At 41.9% G+C, this 21872-nt stretch overlaps 1 protein-coding gene across 3 annotated transcripts in view; it reads right to left on the bottom strand.

The window, feature by feature from the left end:
- Nucleotides 1–562: 562 nt before the first annotated feature.
- Nucleotides 563–21872, bottom strand: part of LOC133508614 (storkhead-box protein 2-like) — a 96816-nt gene continuing 75506 nt past the window's right edge. For 2 of the 3 annotated variants that reach the window (XM_061834844.1, XM_061834845.1), the window contains exons 3-4: nt 8652–11016; nt 563–6703 (exon numbers count right to left, since the gene is read on the bottom strand). In XM_061834844.1, the coding sequence (XP_061690828.1) occupies nt 6499–6703; nt 8652–11016 (2570 nt within the window). In that variant the 3' untranslated portion in view covers nt 563–6498. Of the gene's footprint in view, nt 6704–8651; nt 11017–15953; nt 16322–21872 lie in introns of those variants that run through there. The other variant, XM_061834846.1, reaches the window with a different exon arrangement.

Raw genomic sequence — 21872 nt, forward strand, 5'->3', positions numbered from 1 at the left:
GAGGAAGCGGCGTGAAGATTTCACTAGATTTTAGTTACTGGTTATTTGGAGTGACACGGATGGTTTAGCAAACTTCTTAGTATGTTATTTACGCTATAGTTATCAGAATCACTCTTAATATGTTATGTTAACATACCAGGCACATTCTCAGTTGCATCATGTAACGTAAGCATACCGTTCAGCCTGTTGTTGCCACTATTCTATTTTTATTTAAATTGTTCATCATTTAAAATTTAAATGACATGTCTCTTCTTGGTGTTGGATTTTATCAAATAAATTTCCCCCCAAAATTCGACTTATACTCCAGTGCGACTTATATATGTTTTTATCTTTGTTTTTATGGATTTTATGGGTGTTGTGACTTGTACTCCACAGCAACATATAGTCTGGAAAATACAGTACATATGTTAGCCTCTGTCTCTTGCTGTTGTTGCTACTGGTTACAACACTATACGCACATTCGTCACCATGAGAGAGGTTGAAAATTTGAGAAAGTTAGTTTTGAAAACTGAAGGTAAGATGGTTGGACAAGATTCACACACCACTCTAGTGTAATCAAACATCATTATTTTATTATCTCAAAAAGTAACACAAACCCCATCGGGTATCACATACACTACAACAATGGTAACACCAGTACTAACATCAAAGGGACTTTAAGATATTATAGACATTTGAAAAAAAAATCCCTCTTTTTATTGTTTAAATTAGCTGAGTGACCTAGGCATGACAGATGAACATCATTTACAGGTATGTTGCTATTTGAAGCAATGTTATTGTTGGACCTCAATGTTTTGAACCCACTGCTGATGTGAAGGGAAGACATTTTGTGGACTGTCAGTGTAGAAAAGGGATGTAAGGTTATATATGACTATGGCTAGCTGGAGGGCAATAAGGTAGATAGATTGAGGGCCTGTGGACCAGACAGTGGCGGGGAGAACGGGCCAGGGACAGTGCAAAGTCAGACACTGAGGCACAGAACCACTTGGCCTCCACCATACAAGAGTCGACAGCCCTATTTTACAGGTGGAACTAGAGGTTAAAACCCTGAACTGTGGCACAGGGATATGGAATAAACTAATCATTGGAATCCAGGACTCAGTGCTTAATACAATATTTGTGATATAATGGAGTCTGACTGTACTTTTAAGGAACGGGCGCACATACTTATTGTAACGGTAATAGAAAGTAGACCCTTAACAAGTTTCTTCGGCTTGTCCCATTAGGCGTCGCCACAGCGTAACATCTCAGATGAACGCTCATACTTGTTTGGCACAGTTTGAACGCCGGATACCCTTCCTATCGCAACCCCTCTTGGGGAGTGGAGGCCCCAGTGAGATACGAAATCATGACCCCTGGTTCACCAAAACCAATGCTCTAACCACTGAGCGATGAGGCCTCCCAGAAACTATACCCTTACTGTGTCTAATTTAAAGAATGGGAAACCAACCAATAGTATGTACCGGTGATACGCGTTCCCTCTGCAGAGGTAGACTTGGCATGAAAGCCCAAAGTGTAAAAAATTGTAATTATGTGGGAAGGACTAAAAGCCTAGTGTTTAGGTTTGTAGAAAGGACTGCTTCAGAAGGCTTCAGAGAAAATAAAAAATATTGAGCCCAATTGAACTAAACCCACAAGCATTCATTTTCAGAAATGTTCACAGTTCGTAGTTGAAATACTTGTTTGAAGGTTGAAGTTTTGTTTCAGAATGTCTTCTTTCTGTCATCTATTTTGGAAATGAAATCATTGTTGGATTCGCATCAGAAGCAAAGACCTGTGATTGAATTCTTTGCTTTGGAGGAGGAACCACCACTAAATATTTTTAAAAGGTGTTAAAGGGGAAGCTGCAATAGGGTACGACACAGTCAAAAAGTGTGTGTCCAGGACCAAAGCCCAAGAACAAGAGCCTCGCACTAGACCCAGGATTAACCGCTAAAGATGGCCTGCTACTTCTTTCCTTGTCATGGAGGTCACTCAAAACATGTTCTTGTTCTTGCTCACGCAACATCATCATTTCAAATTAGCTCACAGGATATGGATGGGCTAAAACAAAACTTAAAAAAACACCTTTCAACCAAGTACTTAAACTACAAGTGGTTAACATTTTCATTATGTTCAATTAAATTGGACTTTTTGACTGCACCTCATACATTTATATTCTTGCAATATTCAATACACAGGTTTGCGGTGCTCCATCAAATAAGTAGAACCTACAGGTATATCAAACAGGGAATGTATTGAGTCAGACTACATTTTTACGAAGCAGTACATTTCAGTTTACTGTGGTGTGCAGTGATCAATAACCCTGATCAAGCTTGAACTTGTTTGTCGGCAGGATGGTGAAGGCATCCAATACTTACAGTAACTAGCAGGGAATCATTCAATACCAGAACATGCATTAACTCTAGAAAATAAATAAAACTACTGTAACAGAGGGTGTCTGGCTTCACAGGTTGAGAATTTGGGGGATTGGACCAAACTGAACTGTACTGTTTGGTGGATGCTTTATTTCTTATTGTAAAGCTGGGAGAAATACAAACCACTTTCAGTAAGAGCATAATTGAAACCAAAGCATATTTGTAGAAACGTCAGTACGCCGGTACAGAAAAGATAATAAAGCTGTAGTACTCCATAAGGTTATTTAAGATATATATATTGTTTGGGGTTCTAGATATCTTTAAGTGGAACTTTACAATGTGCATATCCCCAATCTGAGATTTTCCATGCATCTTTGCATTTGGCTCACTCGCTTATAGCAGCTACGCTATGACAGTGGGTGAACAAAGGTAAACAAAAGGACAGGGAGTCCAGCACTTGGATGTTTTGTGTGTACTGTATGTATGTGCAGACATTCACAGGCCAAAGGCTGATGACAGTGTGATCATGGAAAGGACGGGCTGTGTTTTTGCTATTGTGGAGGTAGTTGAAGAGGAGCTTGTAGGATGATAACATAAGGTTGGCTGGCAAACTTCCAGAGCCTGCAGAAAAATGGATCTCTGATACGGACCATGACTGGCTCAAATGTACCACACCATTTCCCATGTTTGACCAGACCAACATATTTCAGCTCAGGCTTAAAAATGTGTCAAGCACATTTTGACACAAATAAGTCAATCCTGCTCAGTCTCGTGTAAAACCAATATACAGTGCCCTCCATAATTATTGGCACCCCCGGTTAAGATGTGTTAAAAGCCTTAAAATAAACTTAGTGTTTATTGCAGAAGAATATTGTCACACTGAAAATTTTAGGAAAATTTAACCTTCAACTCAAATGAATTGTAAGAAAATGAAAAAAATCCCTGACTAAAAAATAATTATTTTTCATTAAATCACCTGTTGCACAATTATTGGCACTCTTAACAATTCCCAGGAAATAAATATAATTGAAGCATTTGTCATTTCTATGGTAGTTTATAAAGTTTGCCAGAGTATGTAGGAACATTTAATTAGTAATTCATCCCTTCCTGTTTCCCTAGGGTATAAATATGACATGACACAGAGGCCATTTCTTTCTTAAATATGGGAAAGACAAAGGAACACACCATACAAGTGAGAAAGATGTGCGTAGACCTTCACAGGTCAGGCAGAGGCTACAAGAAGATTGCCACTCAACTGCAGCTGCCCATATCCTCTGTGAGAGGAATAATTAAGAAGTTCAAATCAACTGGAACAGTGCTAAACAAGCCTGGACAAGGACCCATGTTTATTTTGCCACCACGCGCAGTGAGGAGGATGGTAAGACAAATCAAAAGATCTCCAAAGCTCAGTTATAGAATTACAACAAACGGTAGCATCCTGGGTCACAAAGTCTCCAAATCAACCATCAGGCGCTGTCTACACGCCAACAAGCTGTTTGGGAGGCAAGCATGGAGAAAACCTTTCCTCACTCAAATCATAAACGCAAATATCTGGAGTTCGCCAAGCGGTATCGTGGCTTCAACTGGGACCGTCTGCTTTGGTCAGATGAGACCAAAATTTAGCTTTTTGGCAACAAACACTCTAAGTGGGTCTGGCGTGCCACGAAAGATGCGCATGCTGAAAAGCACCTCATACCCACTGTGAATTATGGGGGTGGGTCAGTGATGCTGTGGGGATGTTTCTCTTCCAAAGGCCCTGGGAACCTTGTTAGGGTGCATGGCATCATGAATGCTTTGAAATACCAGGACATTTTGAATCAAAATCTGTTACCCTCTGCCCGAAAGCTGAAGATGGGTCGTCACTGGGTCTTTCAGCAAGACAATGACAATAAACATATGGCCAAATCTACACAGAAATGGTTCACCAGACACAAAATCAAGATCCTCCCATGGCCATCTCAGTCTCCAGACCTCAACCCCATTGAAAACCTATGGGGTGAGCTGAAGAGGAGAGAACCCAGGTCTCTGGATGATTTAGAGAGATTCTGCAAAGAGGAATGGCTGAAGATCCCTCCTTCTGTCTTTTCCCATCTTGTGAAACATTATTGGAGATGATTAGGTGCTGTTTTGTTGGCAAAAGGGGGTTGTACAAAGTATTAACACCAGGGGTGCTAATAATTGTGACACATTTGATGTCAAATAATTTTCTTTATGTGGGATTTTTTCCTCCCTGAATAAATGCACTTGTATCGAAGGATGGATTTTTCTCTTTTTTCCCATTAAAGTCCCATATTATTTAGGAAAAAAAATATTAGAAGGTAAAAAACACATCTTAACCAGGGGTGCCAATAATTATGGAGGGCACTGTAGGTACTTCTTAGAGGGGATATCATATATGAACATTTCCATTAGTTTGTAAGGTTATGTATTACCACATGTAAGCAGCCATTTAATACTATTCCAATATATCATCACTCCTTATTACCATTACGACCATCACAGACCATAATGCATTTTTAGCACCATGAGTGAATGTGATGAACTCAAATTTTTCCAGTTTTGTACTATAGTAAAAAATACTGAAAAAAAAAAGAAATTACAACCCTGCTATCGGTGACCAACACTCACAGTATATGGATATTCATGTTCATTTTCAAAACCATACGATCCCATTACCCAGGTGGCTATCTAAATACCAGTACAGGCGCTCATTTTGCATCAAAATTCTGCGCCCTGATTGTGTTCATATTCTCGTGCCAAGCAATCAACTCAGTGCAATTTTTCGCAGGTTATATTAACCAAATTAAGAAACAAAATTACTTATGTCCACTGAATGCTTCTGCAGCAATTTCAAGTTTCTTCCCAACCAACTCATTTATACATGCTGTGAATGCAATATGTTTTATAAACCATGACAGAAATACAAATCAGAATCAACGCAACCTTTGTTTTGGTTGGTTTTAATAACATCACAATAAAATGCTGAGTTCTGTACTGTAACCTGAAAGACTGAGTGGTGCATGTTTTCTCATGTGTGCTGTGGCGACATCTACTGGTAAGTAGGTGCATTCCTGTGACCTGCTAAGCTTTAAGCACATGACTTGATGCAGAGATGAGGCATCAGCATCCAGTGGACCTGATAAATAGTAGCAGTCTTAAATTTGTATCCAAAAGTCAAGGAAACTGTTGCAACCGACTAAAACTGAAGCTGGTGTCTTTATTCAGGCTGTTCCAATGAAGTGAACACAACAGAAACGGAGAAAGAGTTGCTGTGTGTTTTGTGGATTGGCTACGCAACTCCTAACCTGATGTTAAAGTCACTGACATTAAATGTATAGTTTTGAATGTTTGATAAGTGTCCTGACATTGCTCATTCAGGAATCTATCTGACTGTGTAAGACTTGTATGGTTTAAACAGGCGATAGACTTTAGACTTATATGTGTGTGACTCGCGCAGGATCAGTTCTGTCTTTGAAATATAGGCTCCTGTTCGATCCAGCTGAAACCACAGAAACATGTGCATCTCAACTAATAAGGAACCAATTGTGCCCAGGTTAGATGTAATTCCATCTCTGTCTAGCTGACACTTTTGTAAAATGTTCCCCATATTCAAGCAAACAGACGAGACAAAGTGCGCAGATCTGGACTGACTGCATGGAGTGTCAGTAACAATAGTTAGCAGAGCCTCAGACCCTTCAGTGTGTAAAGACACCATCGGATGGAGATGCACTGATATTGAGCAGCTGGAGTGGGAATAAGAACGATATGACCTGAGATTCCAGATTACTGGTATACAAGCATATCCCACACGTTACACTCACCAACTCACACGAAAGCAAACGCACAGGCAAAGTAAAATCCATGTAAGTAAGAGAATATGACAGTGGTGTGTAAACACAAGGCTATGAAATGACATGGTTAGCTTGCCCAGTGGCATGGTGTGTGTCTGTGTGTGTGCGTTTTTGAGAGAAGAGAGCAGTCTCATGGTGGTCTAAATTACTTTGTTTGTAAGATTGTGTTTATGTGTCTATTAACAGCTATAATTCCAAAGTGGTGGCAACTCCACTGATGTAGTCAATGTGACAGTCTGCATGTTTAACAGTCCTTGGGGTAGGACTTCCTCTTGTCCTCCATCACGCCTCTAGACGCTGGTGATTGATGCAAGGCAGGCGTTGGGCTTTTGGAGTTTTTCCGGTTGGCTGCCAGCTGGTTCAGGGATGGCGCGGAATGAGAAAGGGGGACCGTTGCTGTTTGTAATACCGAGGTGGCCGGGACTCAGAGCCAAATTCTGCCGACGATTACTCTCCACGATGGACGAGGTGTTCGATGCAAGGCTCTCCCTCGTTCTGCAAAAAGAAACAATATCAAGTGTGCAAATTCATTTGCAAAGTCAAAATAGCCTGGACATACTCAAAAGACAAGTAACAGATATCAACCCTTGTTTTGACAAGATAATCACAAATCTCTGGTCGCATTTACAAAATGTGTACTTCAGGGCACTTTCACCCTGGCATAGATCAGTATCTTTATCAAAAGGGTTATTTTCCCACCACGCAAGGTTTGTTATGGTAGAGGTACAGAAGAAATGTTCTGAAAATTACACGTTACATATATGTTTCATTATCTACGGTGGTATGATAGTAAAAAACAATATAACAAATTGTGATACATTTAAAAAAAACATATTAACAAAAGTAATGTACATTTTAGAAAGCAAATGAACAAAAACCAACAGACTTTTACATTTCAGAAAACACAAAAAAAGGAGAAACACTTTTATAAAAGATGACACAAATTACAAAATTACAAAAAGTCAAAAATTATGATGAATCCAGCTCATTTTCCTGGAAACTCCCGCTCTGCTCCTGGTCACACAGCACTATGGCTTCTTTATCCCTTTTGCTGACCGACCGTAAACGAAGTACTGTATGTGACTTACTAAGTGTACATGCGTTATTATTTGATGGATTACAGAATATGTATGTGGTAACGGGCAACACGGCCGCGCGGCTCACAAACCTGGAAATGTATTTTCATCCTAGGGGAAGGCGTCTGTACATTTTGATTGAAATTAAACTGGGATGTGAACGAAAGAGAGATTATAAATTTGAATCGTGTCAAAACCAGTGATGAAACAACCGGCTGCTCAAGGAGACAGTTGCTAAACCATGCACCTTGCGCCAGAGTGCTTTTGGGTTCATCGGCTGTGCTCAGTGTGGCTTAATTTCCGTAATCCTAACCTGAACGCACCCTAAACTGCCTTTACCCCATGCCTAGTCCTAAACCTAACCATAATAAACTTCTTAGTGTGTTTTTTAAAATTCTATTTAGAACATGCATCTCGTTAAATCTACATAGCCCACCCTTCCTTTGATACAGGAACCAATCACGTTGAAGCGGGAGGGTCTGGCCAAGAAATGACGGAATTTCCAAGTATGCATGTGAAATGAGAAGTTCCCTTGTTCTCATTTTGACTTTTGTATTTTGTTTATCCATCCAGCCATCCATCCATCCATCTCCTGAGCCGCTTATCCTCACAAGGATTGCTGGAGCCATTCCCAGCTAACATCAAGCAGGAGGGAAGGTACACCCTGAACTGGTTACCAGCCATTTGGAGGGTATATGGAGACAGACAACAGTCACACTCACAATCACACCTTGGGGCAATTTAGATTCTCCAATTAATGCACGTTTTAGGTATCTGGGAGGAAACTGGAGTGCCTGGAGAAAACCCACACAGGCACAGGGAGAACATGCAAACTCCACACAGCCGCAGGCGGGTTTTGAACCCCGGTCCTCAGAACTGTGAGGCCAATGCTTTACAGCTGTGCCACCCTGCTGCCCAATTTGTTTAGTGTTTTGCAAAAGTGTTACTGCTTTTGGTTATGTGTTTTTTGAAATGTAAAAGTGTTTTGGCTTTTTTTTTTTTTTTTAAATTTAAACATTTTTCACAATTTGTCATATAGTTTGCACTCCCAAGCCACCATAATTATCATTATATTATCCATCCATCCATCTACCGCTTTTCCGGGTCAAGTCGCGGGGGCAGCAGCTTTAACAGGGATGCCTAGACTTCCTTTTACCGACCCAATTCATTAACCTCAATGTGCTCATAAGGTACACCACATTGTAAGGCGTCATGTCTAATGTTCCGCTTCATCTACCTAGAAGAGAATTTAAGATCTCATTTAAAAAAACATATAATTTGGATAGCAAAATCCATGAATATGCATGGCTGCGAATGGTGAACCGTGAATGGGCGAGGGATCACTGTACTGCCAAACATGCATTTACCTTGGCGAGTTGAATCCGCTGTCAACAGTAACTGAGCTAGAGTCCATACTGTCGAGTCTGGCAGAGTGCGCTGACTGCTGATTCTGACTGGGTTCTGGAAGGTTTTCTTTAGGAGAAGGAAAGGTGAGGGTTCTTTCAAACCTTCTCTGGAGATCCCTCTCCTTTTCTCGCTCCAAGAGCCACTGCATGGTGCCTGCTCCACCTCCTCCCATTCCCACAACACCCCCTCCCATTTTGCCATCCTCTCCTCTACTTTTCGTGCCTCCCTCCTCAAGTTCATCGTCATCTGAAACATTGTAGTAGTCAAAGGAGGCCTCTGCAACACTAGTTGTGGGTTCCCCTGCTTGTATGGGAACAGAGGGAGTTGCAACTAGAGGTTTGGCAGCATCAAAGGCCTCCTGGGAATCAAGTGCATCACAGGATGAAGAAAGAGTGGAGGAGGCAAGGACAGGAGTTTTCCTCAAAGAGCTGTACCCTGGCAAAGGAAGGCTAGGAGGTGGTTTGAAAAGTGTGTCTTTACTAAAGATCTCCTTACGTTTTTCTTTACCACAGGAGGCACTGTGGGGAGGTCGTGCATTTGAACCTGGGAGCTCTGGCATTGAGAGAGGTATTGGAGGCAGGCTGCCACCTTTAGGTCCCACTTTTGAAAAGTCCTCATTTTCTGGAGGATGTGGTGTTTGCCTGTCATTGCAGCCCAATTTCAACACATCTTGGCTATTTTTACCAAGAGTTCCCAGTGGGCTTGGGGCGGTGAGTATAGCATCAGAAGTACCAGTGCACTGGAAGTAGCCATTAGGAGGGACAGAGTTGTGGTGTGATTTAGGAGAGTATGCTGGGAGACTGTCTCGACTCTTACATTTCTCTAAACTTCTGCCACCATCTACCCCTAATGATTCCCCAGGCAGCTTAGCTGAGGGAGTAGTGGCATGAGGGTAGGGGCAAGAGCTGTTGTTGGCTCGTAAGGTTGCGTCGTCAGTATAGTAACGGCTTTGATCATCATAGTAACTGGGTGGTCCAATTAAGCCAGCTCCGAATGGTCCTTTAGAATTTTCCATGGATCTGGAGCGTTCCTTTGCTTTATTGCTACGTTCATTCCTGGACTTCCTCTCCTGCGTGTGTGAGTGTGAGCGGTGGACTTTCGAGTGGTGCGCTGATGGGCCGTGACTTGGCTCAGGGAAAGGCATTTCTGTCCTTCGTTTAGCGAGCTCTCCAGACACATCCCATTCTGGAGTGACAGGAAGGTGAGAGGAGTCAAGAATGTTAGGGTTGCTATGTGCCAGATGAAGACGCGTACGTTGCCGCTCCATGCCCAGAGCATGTTCCCTCGGTGACCAAGCCAGTGATGATGAGTAAGCTCTATAGTCCCTGTCAATTAGTTCCAAATGAGAATTCTCGCTCTGCTCACCCCGGGACACCCTTGTCTTACTATGCGAGCGGCTTAGTTTGGTCTGAGATTGCTTTCTATGTCTCCCCCCATTTCTTCTACTTCTTGAACTGGGATTGGCTGATGATGCTTTGCTTCTCTGTGCACGCTCCTCTTCAAGACGCTTCATGACTGCTGTGTGCCTGGCAAGGTTCTCCACTGTGAGATCAGGGTTAATTCTGCGAATAATCTCCATCTCGACATGACGCGGGAGCTGGGTTGGTGCCTCCTCATCACGGAGAGGCCACTCCTCAGGGGGGAACTGTGCAGAGAAGGCAGCCAGCTGCTTCGTCTTGTCTTTCTTAAAGCTGAGACGAAACAGCTTCAAACCAAACTTACGACTTACTGTACCACTTCCTGCCTGCTTCTCCAGCTCACCAGTTCCTGCTCCACCCCCTCCTCCTCCATGATGCTTTGTGAGTGTGTCAGTCTTGAAGGGGAACCCGAGGGTGCTTCGGCTCTTTTCTGTACTGCCTCCTGGTGGCTGAGGAGGTGACTGTGGAGACGAATATACCTCCCGGTGATCTTTGGGGGATCTGAGTTGCAGAGTAGTATGGTGACTGGAGGGATCGTCTCCACGGTAGGTGTTGTTATAAAAGGAATCCACAAGTCCGCCACCCCCACCGTGGTTCTGGTTTGATGTTGGGTGACTTCGATCTCGTGCGCCGCCAGAAGTGGATGGGGTGATTGTGCCAGAGAGGGGGGAGGTGCACTGATTCTGTTGATTCTGCTGCTGATTCTGATGTTGCTGCTGTTGGTGCCGGTCAGCAGATCGATCATCTAAATGGTACCACTTGGAGCTTGTTCGGACTAGGCTTGGTGTGATGAAGTAAGTTTGAGGCGTTACAATAAAATATCCGTCAGGTGTTGGGTAAATCTTGCGTTCACGGACCAACATGTTCAGTGTGTGGTGCAGGACCTCCTCTGTTGGTGTGGGAACACCTGAAAAAGTTGGAAAAAAGAAACAGTTGGACATGCGTCATTTCATACAAATCCAATCCACTATACGTGGAACATCATGTGACAAACCATGAAAGTGGGATAGATAACTTCCTGTGTATGCAATGCTCATGAGCATAACTAAGATTGATGACACGATTGTTTGAAGCTGAACTTGCTCAAGTTGATGCCCACAAAGACGATCCACAGCTGTCGGATCTCAATGTTCAAAAGCATCAGTCACAAAAAGTGCACAAGGCACTAAATACCATGGAACAGTGAAGATTGTCATCATCAAGGAAAGACAATAAAATCCATCCATCCATTTTCTGAGCCGCTTATCCTCACGAGGGTCACGGGAGTGCTGGAGCCAATCCCAGCTGCCATTGGGCAGGAGGGGGAGTACACCCTGAACTAGTCGCCAGCCAATCGGGGGGCACATGGAGATAGAGAACAATCACACTCACAATCAAACTTAGGGGCACAGTGTTGACGGTGCACTGCTTCCCCCTCCTGAGACACTGGACCACAATTTCCTTAGAGCCATCTTGCAGTCGTTTTACATGACCTCACCGAACTCCTCCCACGCCTGGGTTTCTGCCTCAGTGACCAATGAAGCTGCATACCGCTTGACCAGCCAGTACCTATCAGCTGCCTTGGGAGTCCCACAGGCCATAAATTCCCCATAGGACTCCTTCTTCAGCTTGACGGAATCCCTCACTGTTGGTGTCCACCAACATGTTTTGGGGTTGCAGCCACGAGAGGCACCGACCACCTTACAGCCACTGCTCTGGTCATCCGGCTCAACAATGGAGGTGCGGAACATCATCCACTCAGACTCAATGTCCCCTGCCTCCCCCAGAACATGAGAAAAGTTCGTTCAGAGGTGGGAGTTGAAATTCCTCCTGACAGGGGAGTCTGCGAGCCCTTCCCAGCAGACTCTCACAATACGTTTGGGCCTGCCACATCAGACCGACATCCTCCCCCACCAACAGAGCCAACTCACCACCGGGTGGTAATCGGTTAACAGCTCTGCCCCTCTCTTCACCCACGTGTCCAGGACATGCAGACGTAAGTCCGATGACACGACCAAATAGTTGATCCTCGAACTGCGACCTAGGGTGTCCTGGTGCTAAGTTCACATCTGGAGACCCTTGTGCCTCAAGATGGTGTTCATTATGAATAATAAGTGATGAGCACAGAAGTCCGATAACAGAACACTGCTTGGGTGATGTCGGGGGGGGCCATTCTTCCCAATCATGCCCGTCCAGGTCTCACTGTCATTGTCCACGCGGCCATTGATATCCCCAGCAGAATGATGGAGTCCCCAGAGCGAGCGGTCTTCAGCACTCCCTCTAAGGACTCCAAAAGTAGTGCGAACTCTGAAGTACTGTTTGGTGCATAGGCACAAGCAGCAGTCAGGACCCATCCCCCACCCAAAGGCGGACGGAGGCTACCCTCTCATCCAACGGGTTAAACCCCAATGTACAGGTGCCAAGCCGGTGGGCAATAAGTGTACCCACACCTGCTCGACACCTCTCACCTTGGGCAACTCCAGAGTGGAACAGAGTCCAACCCCGCTCAAGAGGACTGGTGCCAGAGCCCAAGCGGTGCATAGAGGTGAGTCCGACTATATCTAGTCCAGAGGTCCGCAACCCTCGGCTCCGGAGCTGCATGTGACTCTTTCATCCTTATACTGAGCCTCTACGTGGCTTGGGAAAATGAACAAGTGCCCGCTTGAAGTGTATGTTATTTGTCTTAAATATGCGTATGATGTCGTCTTAAGTTTTTAAGTTTTTTCTTCAAACCTTGTGCAATTTCGGTGATCACCATTCGCCTTCTTCAGAGACGTTTGACAGCATTTGATGTGTCAGCAGGCAGATTTGACAGCTGGTATGCGCGCAAAGGCCAGGGACACCAAAACTGCACAATATATTGTGTCTCTTTGTTTATTTAATTGTTGTTGTAAATTGTAAATGTAAAAGATTAGGGGTAATCAAATTGAATTTTTCTATAAAGATGCATCACAGGAGGCACACTTTCATCCACATGTATTTTATGTAGACCAGGTAGACATCCAAGTCCTTCGAAACAGTCTTTGTATTCCTTCATGAGTAAATCCTGAACAGTTGCAGTGTCTGATGATATCACCACAAAGACTCTTTTGACAAGCTTGAGGTTGATGCAAACACTGAGCCTCAGGATTGATTGTACACTCATATCCACGATCAATAGTTGTGCTGTTATCTTTTGACTTTTTGTTTGAAGGTTGCAATACAACCTCCTTTTATAGGAACTCGTTCTCCAGTATAACCAGTCACTTCTGTATTCACAGGATGGATTTTGCTCTTAACCGTCAATGATTTCTAGTCTTCGAGAGATATCAGATTTACATGAGCAACTGTATCAAGCTTGAATGGTATTATCGTCTGATTCAGCTCAATTGGCACAATACATAATCTATACCTCTTTTTCGGTTGTACAAGCCTGTACCACATTTACGATGAACTCATCATTCTCATCTTCCTCAACTTTCTGTCTTGAAGCCGCTCTGTAGCGTTTAGCATAGTGATTGCTTTTTCCACAGCTGTTAGATAGTTTTCTAAATGCAAGGCGGGATTTTGGCTTGTGACTGCTTCCACACTTACCACATTTAAACTCTGCTGGTTTGTTGTTTAGTACATGTTTTGTTCCTTTGTTCTTTATTAATGGCATGCACTGCTGTTTCACCTCTTCGCAGCTCTTTTGCTTGGGCTCTTGTAGTTTCTGCAGCTCTACGCATACTTAGTTTCTCTCAGTAGTTTTTCTTTCAGTGCCATTGTGCCACAAACAATTCTATCTCTCACTTATAAGTCAAAGTGTCAAATTCACATGTTTTGCTCAGTGTGTGAAGCTCTGCCAAGTACTGGTCAAAAGGTACTCCTTGCTTTTGCTCATGTGTGAAAGACTTGTACCTCTCAAAGGTTACATTTTTTTTTGGTACAAAAGAATTCCTCAAACCTTGCCATTAGCTGTGCCAGAGTCAAATTAGTTCCATCAAGTTGAAAACGATTGTATATATCCAAGGCATCTTCCCCTATGACACGTAAAAGAATGTGAGGTTTCAGTTTGTCATTATCTCCCCCTGCTCCACTTGGTGCCAAGTGCAGTGCCTTGTTAAAGTATTCAGCCCCCTTGAACTTTTCAACCTTTCGCCACATTTCAGGCTTCAAACATAAAGATATAAAATTTTCATTTTTTGTCAAGAATCAACAACAAGTGGGACACAATTGTGAAGTAGAATGAAATTTATTGGATATTTTGTACTTTTTTAACATAAAAAACTGAAAAGTGGGGGTGCCATATTATTTGGCCGCTTTACTTTCAGTGCAGCAAACTCACTCTAGAAGTTCAGTGAGGATGTCTGAATGATCCAAAGTTGACTGATAATCATAAACAGAATGCACCTGTTTGTAATCAAGTCTCCATATAAATGCACCTGCTCTGTGATCGTCTCAGGGTTCTGTTTAAAGTGAAGAGAGCATCATGAAGACCAAGAAACACACCAGGCAGGTCCGAGATACTGTTGTGAAGAAGTTTATAGCTGGGTTTGTATACAAAAAGATTTCCAAAGCTTTAAACATCTCAAGCAGCACTGTGGAAGCAATGATGTTGAAATGGAAGGAGTATCAGACCACTGCAAATCTACCAAGACCCGGCCGTCCCTCTAAACTACCACCTCGAACAGGGAAAAGACTGATCAAAGATGTAGCCAAGAGGCCCATGATCACTCTGGATGAACTGCAGAGATCTACAGCTGAGGTGGGAGAGTCTGTCCATAGGACAACAATCAGTCGTACACTGCACAAATCTGGCCTTTAAAGAAAAGTGGCCAGAAGAAAGCCATTTCTCAAAGATATCCATAAAAAGTCTCATTTAAAGTTTGCCACAAGACACCTGGGAGACACACCAAATATGTGGAAGAAGGTGCTCTGGTCAGATGAAACCAAAATCGAACTTTTTGGCCACAATGCAAAATGATATGTTTGGCGTAAAAGCAACACAGCTCATCACCCTGAAAACACCATCCCCACTGTCAAACATGGTTGTGGATGTCTCATAGTTTGGGAAGACGGTTAAAATCGATGGGAAGATGAATGGAGCCAAATACAGGACCACTGTGAAAGAAAACCTGTTGGAGTCTGCAAAAGACCTGAGCCTGGGATGGAGATTTATCTTCCAACAGGACAATGATCCAAAACATAAAGCCAAATCTACAATGGAATGGTTCTCAAATAAATGTATCCAGGTGTTAAAATGGCCAAGTCAAAGTCCAGACCTGAATCCAATCGAGAATCTGTGGACAGAGCTAAAAAGTGCTGTTCACAAACGCTCTCTTTCCAACCTCACTGAGCTCGAGCTGTTTTGCAAGGAAGAATGGGCAAGAATTTCAGTCTCTCGACATGCAAAACTGATACATACCCTAAGTGACTTGTGGCTGTAATTGCACCAGAAGGCGGCGCTACAAAGTATTGATGCTACGCAGCTGAATAAGAGACTTGATAACACACAGGTGGATTGTATTTGTCATAATCAGTCAACATTGGATCATTCAGAAATCCTCACTGAACTTCTGGAGTGAGTTTGCTGCACTGACAGTAAAGGGGCTGAATAATATTGCACGCCCCACGTTTCAATTTTTTTTATGTTAAAAAAGTATAAAATATCCAATAAATTTCGTTCCACTTAACGATTCTGTCCCACTTGTTGTTGACTCTTTATGTTTGAAACCTAAAATGTGGCGAAAGGTTGAAAAGTTCAAGGGGACCGAATGCTTTCACAAGGCACTGTATATATTAAATAATTGCTTGAAATGCTTCCAATTATCTGCAAGATTACCAGTCACCTGCATGGTGCTAGGTGGACTTAGCTTATCCACGTAAGTACATGAGGTAAATTACCTGAACTCCACAGCTTTTTGTTGTTGGTTAATTTCCAATTCGGGTACAAGATCCTTTTTTGCTTTTCCAATCTGTTGTCGTCCTCTACTTCACTTTTCCGCCACTTGTAGCAGTCACAAACTGCAGTGAACTCCTTTTACGGTTCCGATGCTGATACATCTCACTCACGCTACCGGAGACTCTTCTTTCTCATTCTCTCTCTTTTTTGGCTCCCCCGTGGCAAACATTCCATCTTGTGATATTATAAAACAAATACACAAGCCACATTTCAAAAGATTCAATCTTTACACTCACGTTCTAGAACACGTACCAAAAAAACGCTCTCAGGTTCCTTCTGCATAACCCTTAACTGTCAGGGGCATCGCCAAGCCATTGCCCTGGGCAGTAAAGCCTCTGGCACAGCCCCACAGCTGCGCTGCATGGACACTAATTAGACCAGCCATTTTAGCCTTGAGTGTGTCACCTTCATTCACCAGTTTGTTATGTTTGTGTATGTATGTGTATGTAAGTGTATGCACTGCTTTATCATGTGTGAGTACACAAGCATTTTGTCCTGCTTCCCTGCCTTACAGCGTTCCTGTGGCATCATACTCTTGTTACGTTTTTTTGTTCATGTTCCCAAATTTGCCTTGAAGTTATTGGACCTCGCTTTTCATGTTTTTGGACCTTGCCTGTAGCCTTGCGTTTTTGTGCCTTATTGAACTGCTTAGCCATATATGACCTCAGTTTGAAATAAAACAACTCTCAACATCATGCCCTTGCCTCGGAGTCCTGCATTTTGGTCCAGTCACTTGCTCATGACAATAACACTACATTCTCAAATACATTTATTTATTTATTTTTTCTCACAAAATAAGATAAGCAAGGACGCTGGATGAATTGTGTGCAAAACTATTAATAATGCTGCAGTAAAATTCACTCGGTGAAAAATGTTTCACTGCTTGTAATGATTTCCTGCACTGGAGAGCCATATACTCCTACGTGATCGATAGGTTCACCAGCTCCACATATAGCACTGTGAATGTCCCATTTATAAAAAAACTCGAGGGACACACTAACAAACTTTGATATTAAGGTGGGGAGCCGCAAAATATTGTATTGTGGGCTGCAAATGGCAGTTTGAGACTTCGCTATATACAGTCACTCACATTTGAAAAATGCACGGGTGTGGTGGGTGTGAGCAAAATCAGACATGCGCTGTGGTCAGATCAGTGTCATGCATTGAAGTTACATGGCACATTCAAAGATTCAGATTACAGCATTTACATTCCCATCAGAACATTTTTAAGAACACTTTTGTGTTTTTGCAAACTTACAATGAAAATGTCAACAAACACAAAAATACAAAACCCAAGACCCAGGCCACCACTACAACCAACCGTAGAGAGGAAGCTCTAGGGGCGTAGACCATTGATCAAATGGCCAAAGGCCTCCGACAAGGCTTTGTGGAAGAAGGTCAACATGGATCTCTGTAGCCTTTTGGAAGATATCATCAGAGGCGCCACTGCAAAGAGGCTGGGAAGGATGGGTGATCTCATTTATACGTATTAGGTGGAAGAATTTGGAGTGGTGGAAGGAAAACAGGCTGCCCCAGCTGTCCCCCAAACGTCCAGAAGGCAGAAAGAGATCGACTGCCTAATCAAGGAGAGGAGGCAGCTGAAGACGTTGTGGAGGAAGGTCACAGATGAGGAGAGGGATATATAGATCAACTTCAAAAGGCAATCTCTAGATTAAAACCCAACAAGATCCCAGGTTCTGATGGGTTTACAGGAGAGTGGTATAAGACCTTTAAAGATTTGTTATCCCCACTGTTGCTTAGAACATTTCACTGGGTCTTGAGGAAAGGAGAAATTCCTCCATCCTGGTGAGAAACAATTATTACAGTAATACCAAAAAAAAAGGAAAGATACGACGGAATGCTCTAATTATTGGCCAATCGGCTTGTTGAACGTGGACTATAAACTTTTTACTTCAGTTTTACCAAAACACCTTGAAATAATACTCCGAGATATTATACAGTTGGATCAAACAGGTTTCATCAAACAAAGACAATGTCAGGAGGACATTACATGTAATTCACCACATAAACAAGAAAAGACTAGATGCTGTCCTATTAGGGCTTGACGCGGAGAAAGCATTTGATTCCGTCAATTAGCTTTTTTTTATATAAGATATGAAGTGTATCTTTATTATGTGTATCTTTATTGATGCGTATCTTTTGCTCACACATGAAGATAGTTTGTGATGCTCTTTATTTTATGATGCAGTTCTCTTGTGATGCTCTTTATTTTCCTTTCATACGTTTGTGATGCGGACCCTGCTGATCATAGGGGAATGCTGTAAGTCCTCTGTATCTTTGCACTTGTGATCTGCTACAGCCATTGTCTGTCACTCATTTGTGCCCGGAATATTCTGTAAGTAAAAGCTTTGAAGAAACTGTTCATCGTCTCCAGCCTGTATTTGGATAACCAACATTCTCACTACCTGAAATTAAATGAACAGGCGGAGGAAAAAGCGTCCTCCAACAGATACTAGAGAGATTCCAATTCCATAATGATTTTACTTAGACCATACGAGCCTTATATCACAAACCAATTGCTAAAAAACGACTCAACGGAGGACTATCCGGTGGCTTTGAACTGGAGAGGGGTTGTCACTGAGGTTGCCCTCTCTCACCACTGTTCTTTGCCGTTTTTATTGAACCACTGAGTCACTGAATGAGAAGATTAAGGGCATCAAGGTGATGGATGAAGAACATAAAATTGCTCTGTTTGCAGATATTATATATTCATCCATCCATTTTCTTCACCGCTTATCCTCACGAGGGTCGTTGGGAGTGCTGAAGCCAACTCAGCTGTCAACGGGCAGGAGGCAGTGTATACCCTGAACTGGTTGCCAGCCAATCGCAGGGCACATGGAGACAACAGTCACAATCACACCTACAGGCAATTTAGAGTGTACAATTAATGTTGCATGTTTTTTTGCTTCCTTTTTTAGGATTGGGACAGAAGGTGGAAGCAATAAAAATGAACGCCTTACCTAGATTACTCTATCTGTTCCAAAATATACTAGTAGAGCTCCCAAAACCAACATTTTGAGAATTAGACAAATTAATATCAAGATTGATTTGGCAAAGCAAGAGACCAAGATTCGTTATAAGACTCTGCAGTTACCAAAAGCCAAAGGCCTTGCTTTTTCAAATATTAAAAATTACTATCAAGCAGTGCAGATAAAAACTTTGGTTGACATTTGTAATCCTTCCTACAAAACAAAATGGAACGATATAGAATGTATGATGCCAAGTGATATTCCATTGCAAGCACTTATAGGGGACACAGGCCTGGTTAAGTTTTTAAAAGACACCAACCCATTAATAAAAGTGTCCATCAAGATTTGGCATAGAACAATTACTGAAAACAAGCATAAGGAACCATACTGGATAATAAAATGGATCAGAAATGATTCAGATTTTCCACCAAACCGGTTTGACATAAGATTCAAACAATGGCCAGAAAAGGGGCTCATCATACACAGTGGTCTTTTTGAAGGGTGTGCACTTCGACAATTCCAGGAACTAAAGAATCAGTTTAGATTAACTACTCGAGACTTTTACAGATTTTTGCAATTGAGACATTACCTCGAGAAAATAATAAAAAAAGAAGAACCACAAACTAATCCGTGTAAGTAAGTTTCTTTCGGCTTGTCCCTTTTGGGGTCGTCATCTCAGATGAACGCGCATATATGTTTGGCACAATTTTTTACACCGGATGCCCTTCCTGACACAACCCTTCTCAGGGAGTGGGAGGCCCCAGTGGTATATGAACCCACAACCCCTGGTTTACCAAACCAGTACTCTAAATACTGAGCTACAGGGCCTCCACAAACTAATCCGTGTATGGTTAAGCTATTCCTTCATGCTTATAAGTCAGGCCCTGGGAGTGGAAACATCTAAGATTTATAGAATATTACAGGAGTTAGACGGGGATGATTCCATAAATATAAAAGAGAAATGGGAAAAGGAAAGTACTGTTAAACTGTAAGTGGAAACTCCAACCAGTGGAAAAATACTTCTGCTCTATCCTGGAGAGAATTTGGGAGGGAAAATGTAGTTAGATTTTTTAAAGTCCCAGCTCAGAGGTTCTCGCCGGATGCAAGTACGTCCTGCTGGAGAGATTGTGGAGAGAATAAGGCGTCACATTTTCATATATTCTGGGACTGACCAATCATGTTAAAATACTTGAAAGACATTAAACAAAATATAGAGAACACTATGAAAGTCAGGATTCCTTTAAAATTGAAACCTTATGATTGGGATTAATACACTGACACTGTCAAGGGGCAAAAAAGCTATTCCAACGAAATAGATTGGAGGACTGGATTAAAGTGGTTCAAGATATCTTTAAAATGGAGAAGTTAACTTTCATCTTGAGGCAAGAACAAGACAAGTTTGAAAGACATTGGGAAAACTGGACAAAACATGCCATAACATCAAAAGATGTTACTACATAATGTGAAATCAAGTTTATCTAAATTTTGTTAATTGGTTCCGACGACTTATTCCTTTTGTTGTTGTCATTATTATTATTATTATTATGTTGTGTGGTGTATTTTTTCCTTTCTTTTTTTTTTTTAAACTCACAAGTGTTGCATCTTGTCTTGTTGTCAGAACAGGTATCGCCCAAGGATTCTGATGCCAAGAAAATTTGAAACCTATAAAAATTTTTTTACTTGAAGCGACTTGAATATGTAAATCATTGTACATTTTTTTGGAACATTTGTTGTAATGTGCTTAGAGGTGGTCTAATTTTTCTTCTTTTTTTCACCACTATGATTATTCTTCTTTTTTTTTTAAGGTATTTTTTTTGCTCATTTACAGGTAAGAAACTTGGTTGAGGATGACCTACTAGATTAGAAAATTGGAGATGAGAGAAACCCCCCTATTCTGTCATTTACAAGGTATTATTATCCCACTGTTATTGAATGTAAATTATTTTTTTCTCTCCTTTTTTCTTCTTTCTTTCTCTGTTTGTATATAAAAATGTGAAAAATAAATAAATAAAAAAGAAAATGTGGCAATATTTATTGGTCATATTGCTCCTACAGTAAAGGTGAAGCCCAAATCTGTTGCCTCCCCCTTCAGAGTTTGTTTGTTGCTCTCTCCCTTTCCCACTATCTCTGCTCGCCCTCCCTCTGTCAGTCTGGAGATATTACTGACACTTTCATCACAGAAGCCTCTAGAGCCAAACAGCATGATGCAACTTGAAGCACACAGAAAAGCTGCTGCCGTAGTGACTATGCATGCATGCATGTAAGTGGGCACACGCACAATTTTTTTTTAAATTTTGCATTAATTTCCAAAAGACATACCAGCCATAAAATGTAAACCTCCCACCAAAACCTCATTACACACAAAAGTCGTCTGATAAAAGTGAAACAACCCAATTGTATATAACCCTACTCTTTGTTTTGTGTGTAACTAAGCATGAGACAAAATAAGGTACTGCCATTATAATAAATCTTGCATCGTAAAAATAATGTATGTGTTGTGAATGTGAGTGCGAATGGTTGTTTGTTTATATGTACCCTGCGATTAGCTGGCAAACAGTTCAGGGTCGATCTCACCCTCCTGACCAATGATAGCTGGGATAGGCTCCAGCATTCACGCAGCCCTTGTGAGGATAAGTGGCTCAGAAAATCAATGTATGGATGAATTCTATATTATTTCAACTCTTGTTCCTTGTCTGAAAATGTTAAAATACGTGGAAGGAACCTATTTGAAACTTACCTTTTCTACCTTTACTTTAACTGTACTTCTGATTAAACCTTAAAGCCAATGTCCATTACTGAAAAACAATCTATTGCCTCGAATTTACACGCGTCAGCAGTACAATTGAACATCACAATAATGATATATATATA

This window comes from Syngnathoides biaculeatus, chromosome 11 (genome assembly GCF_019802595.1).
Source record: "Syngnathoides biaculeatus isolate LvHL_M chromosome 11, ASM1980259v1, whole genome shotgun sequence".
In the NCBI taxonomy this organism is placed as follows: Eukaryota; Metazoa; Chordata; class Actinopteri; order Syngnathiformes; family Syngnathidae; genus Syngnathoides; species Syngnathoides biaculeatus.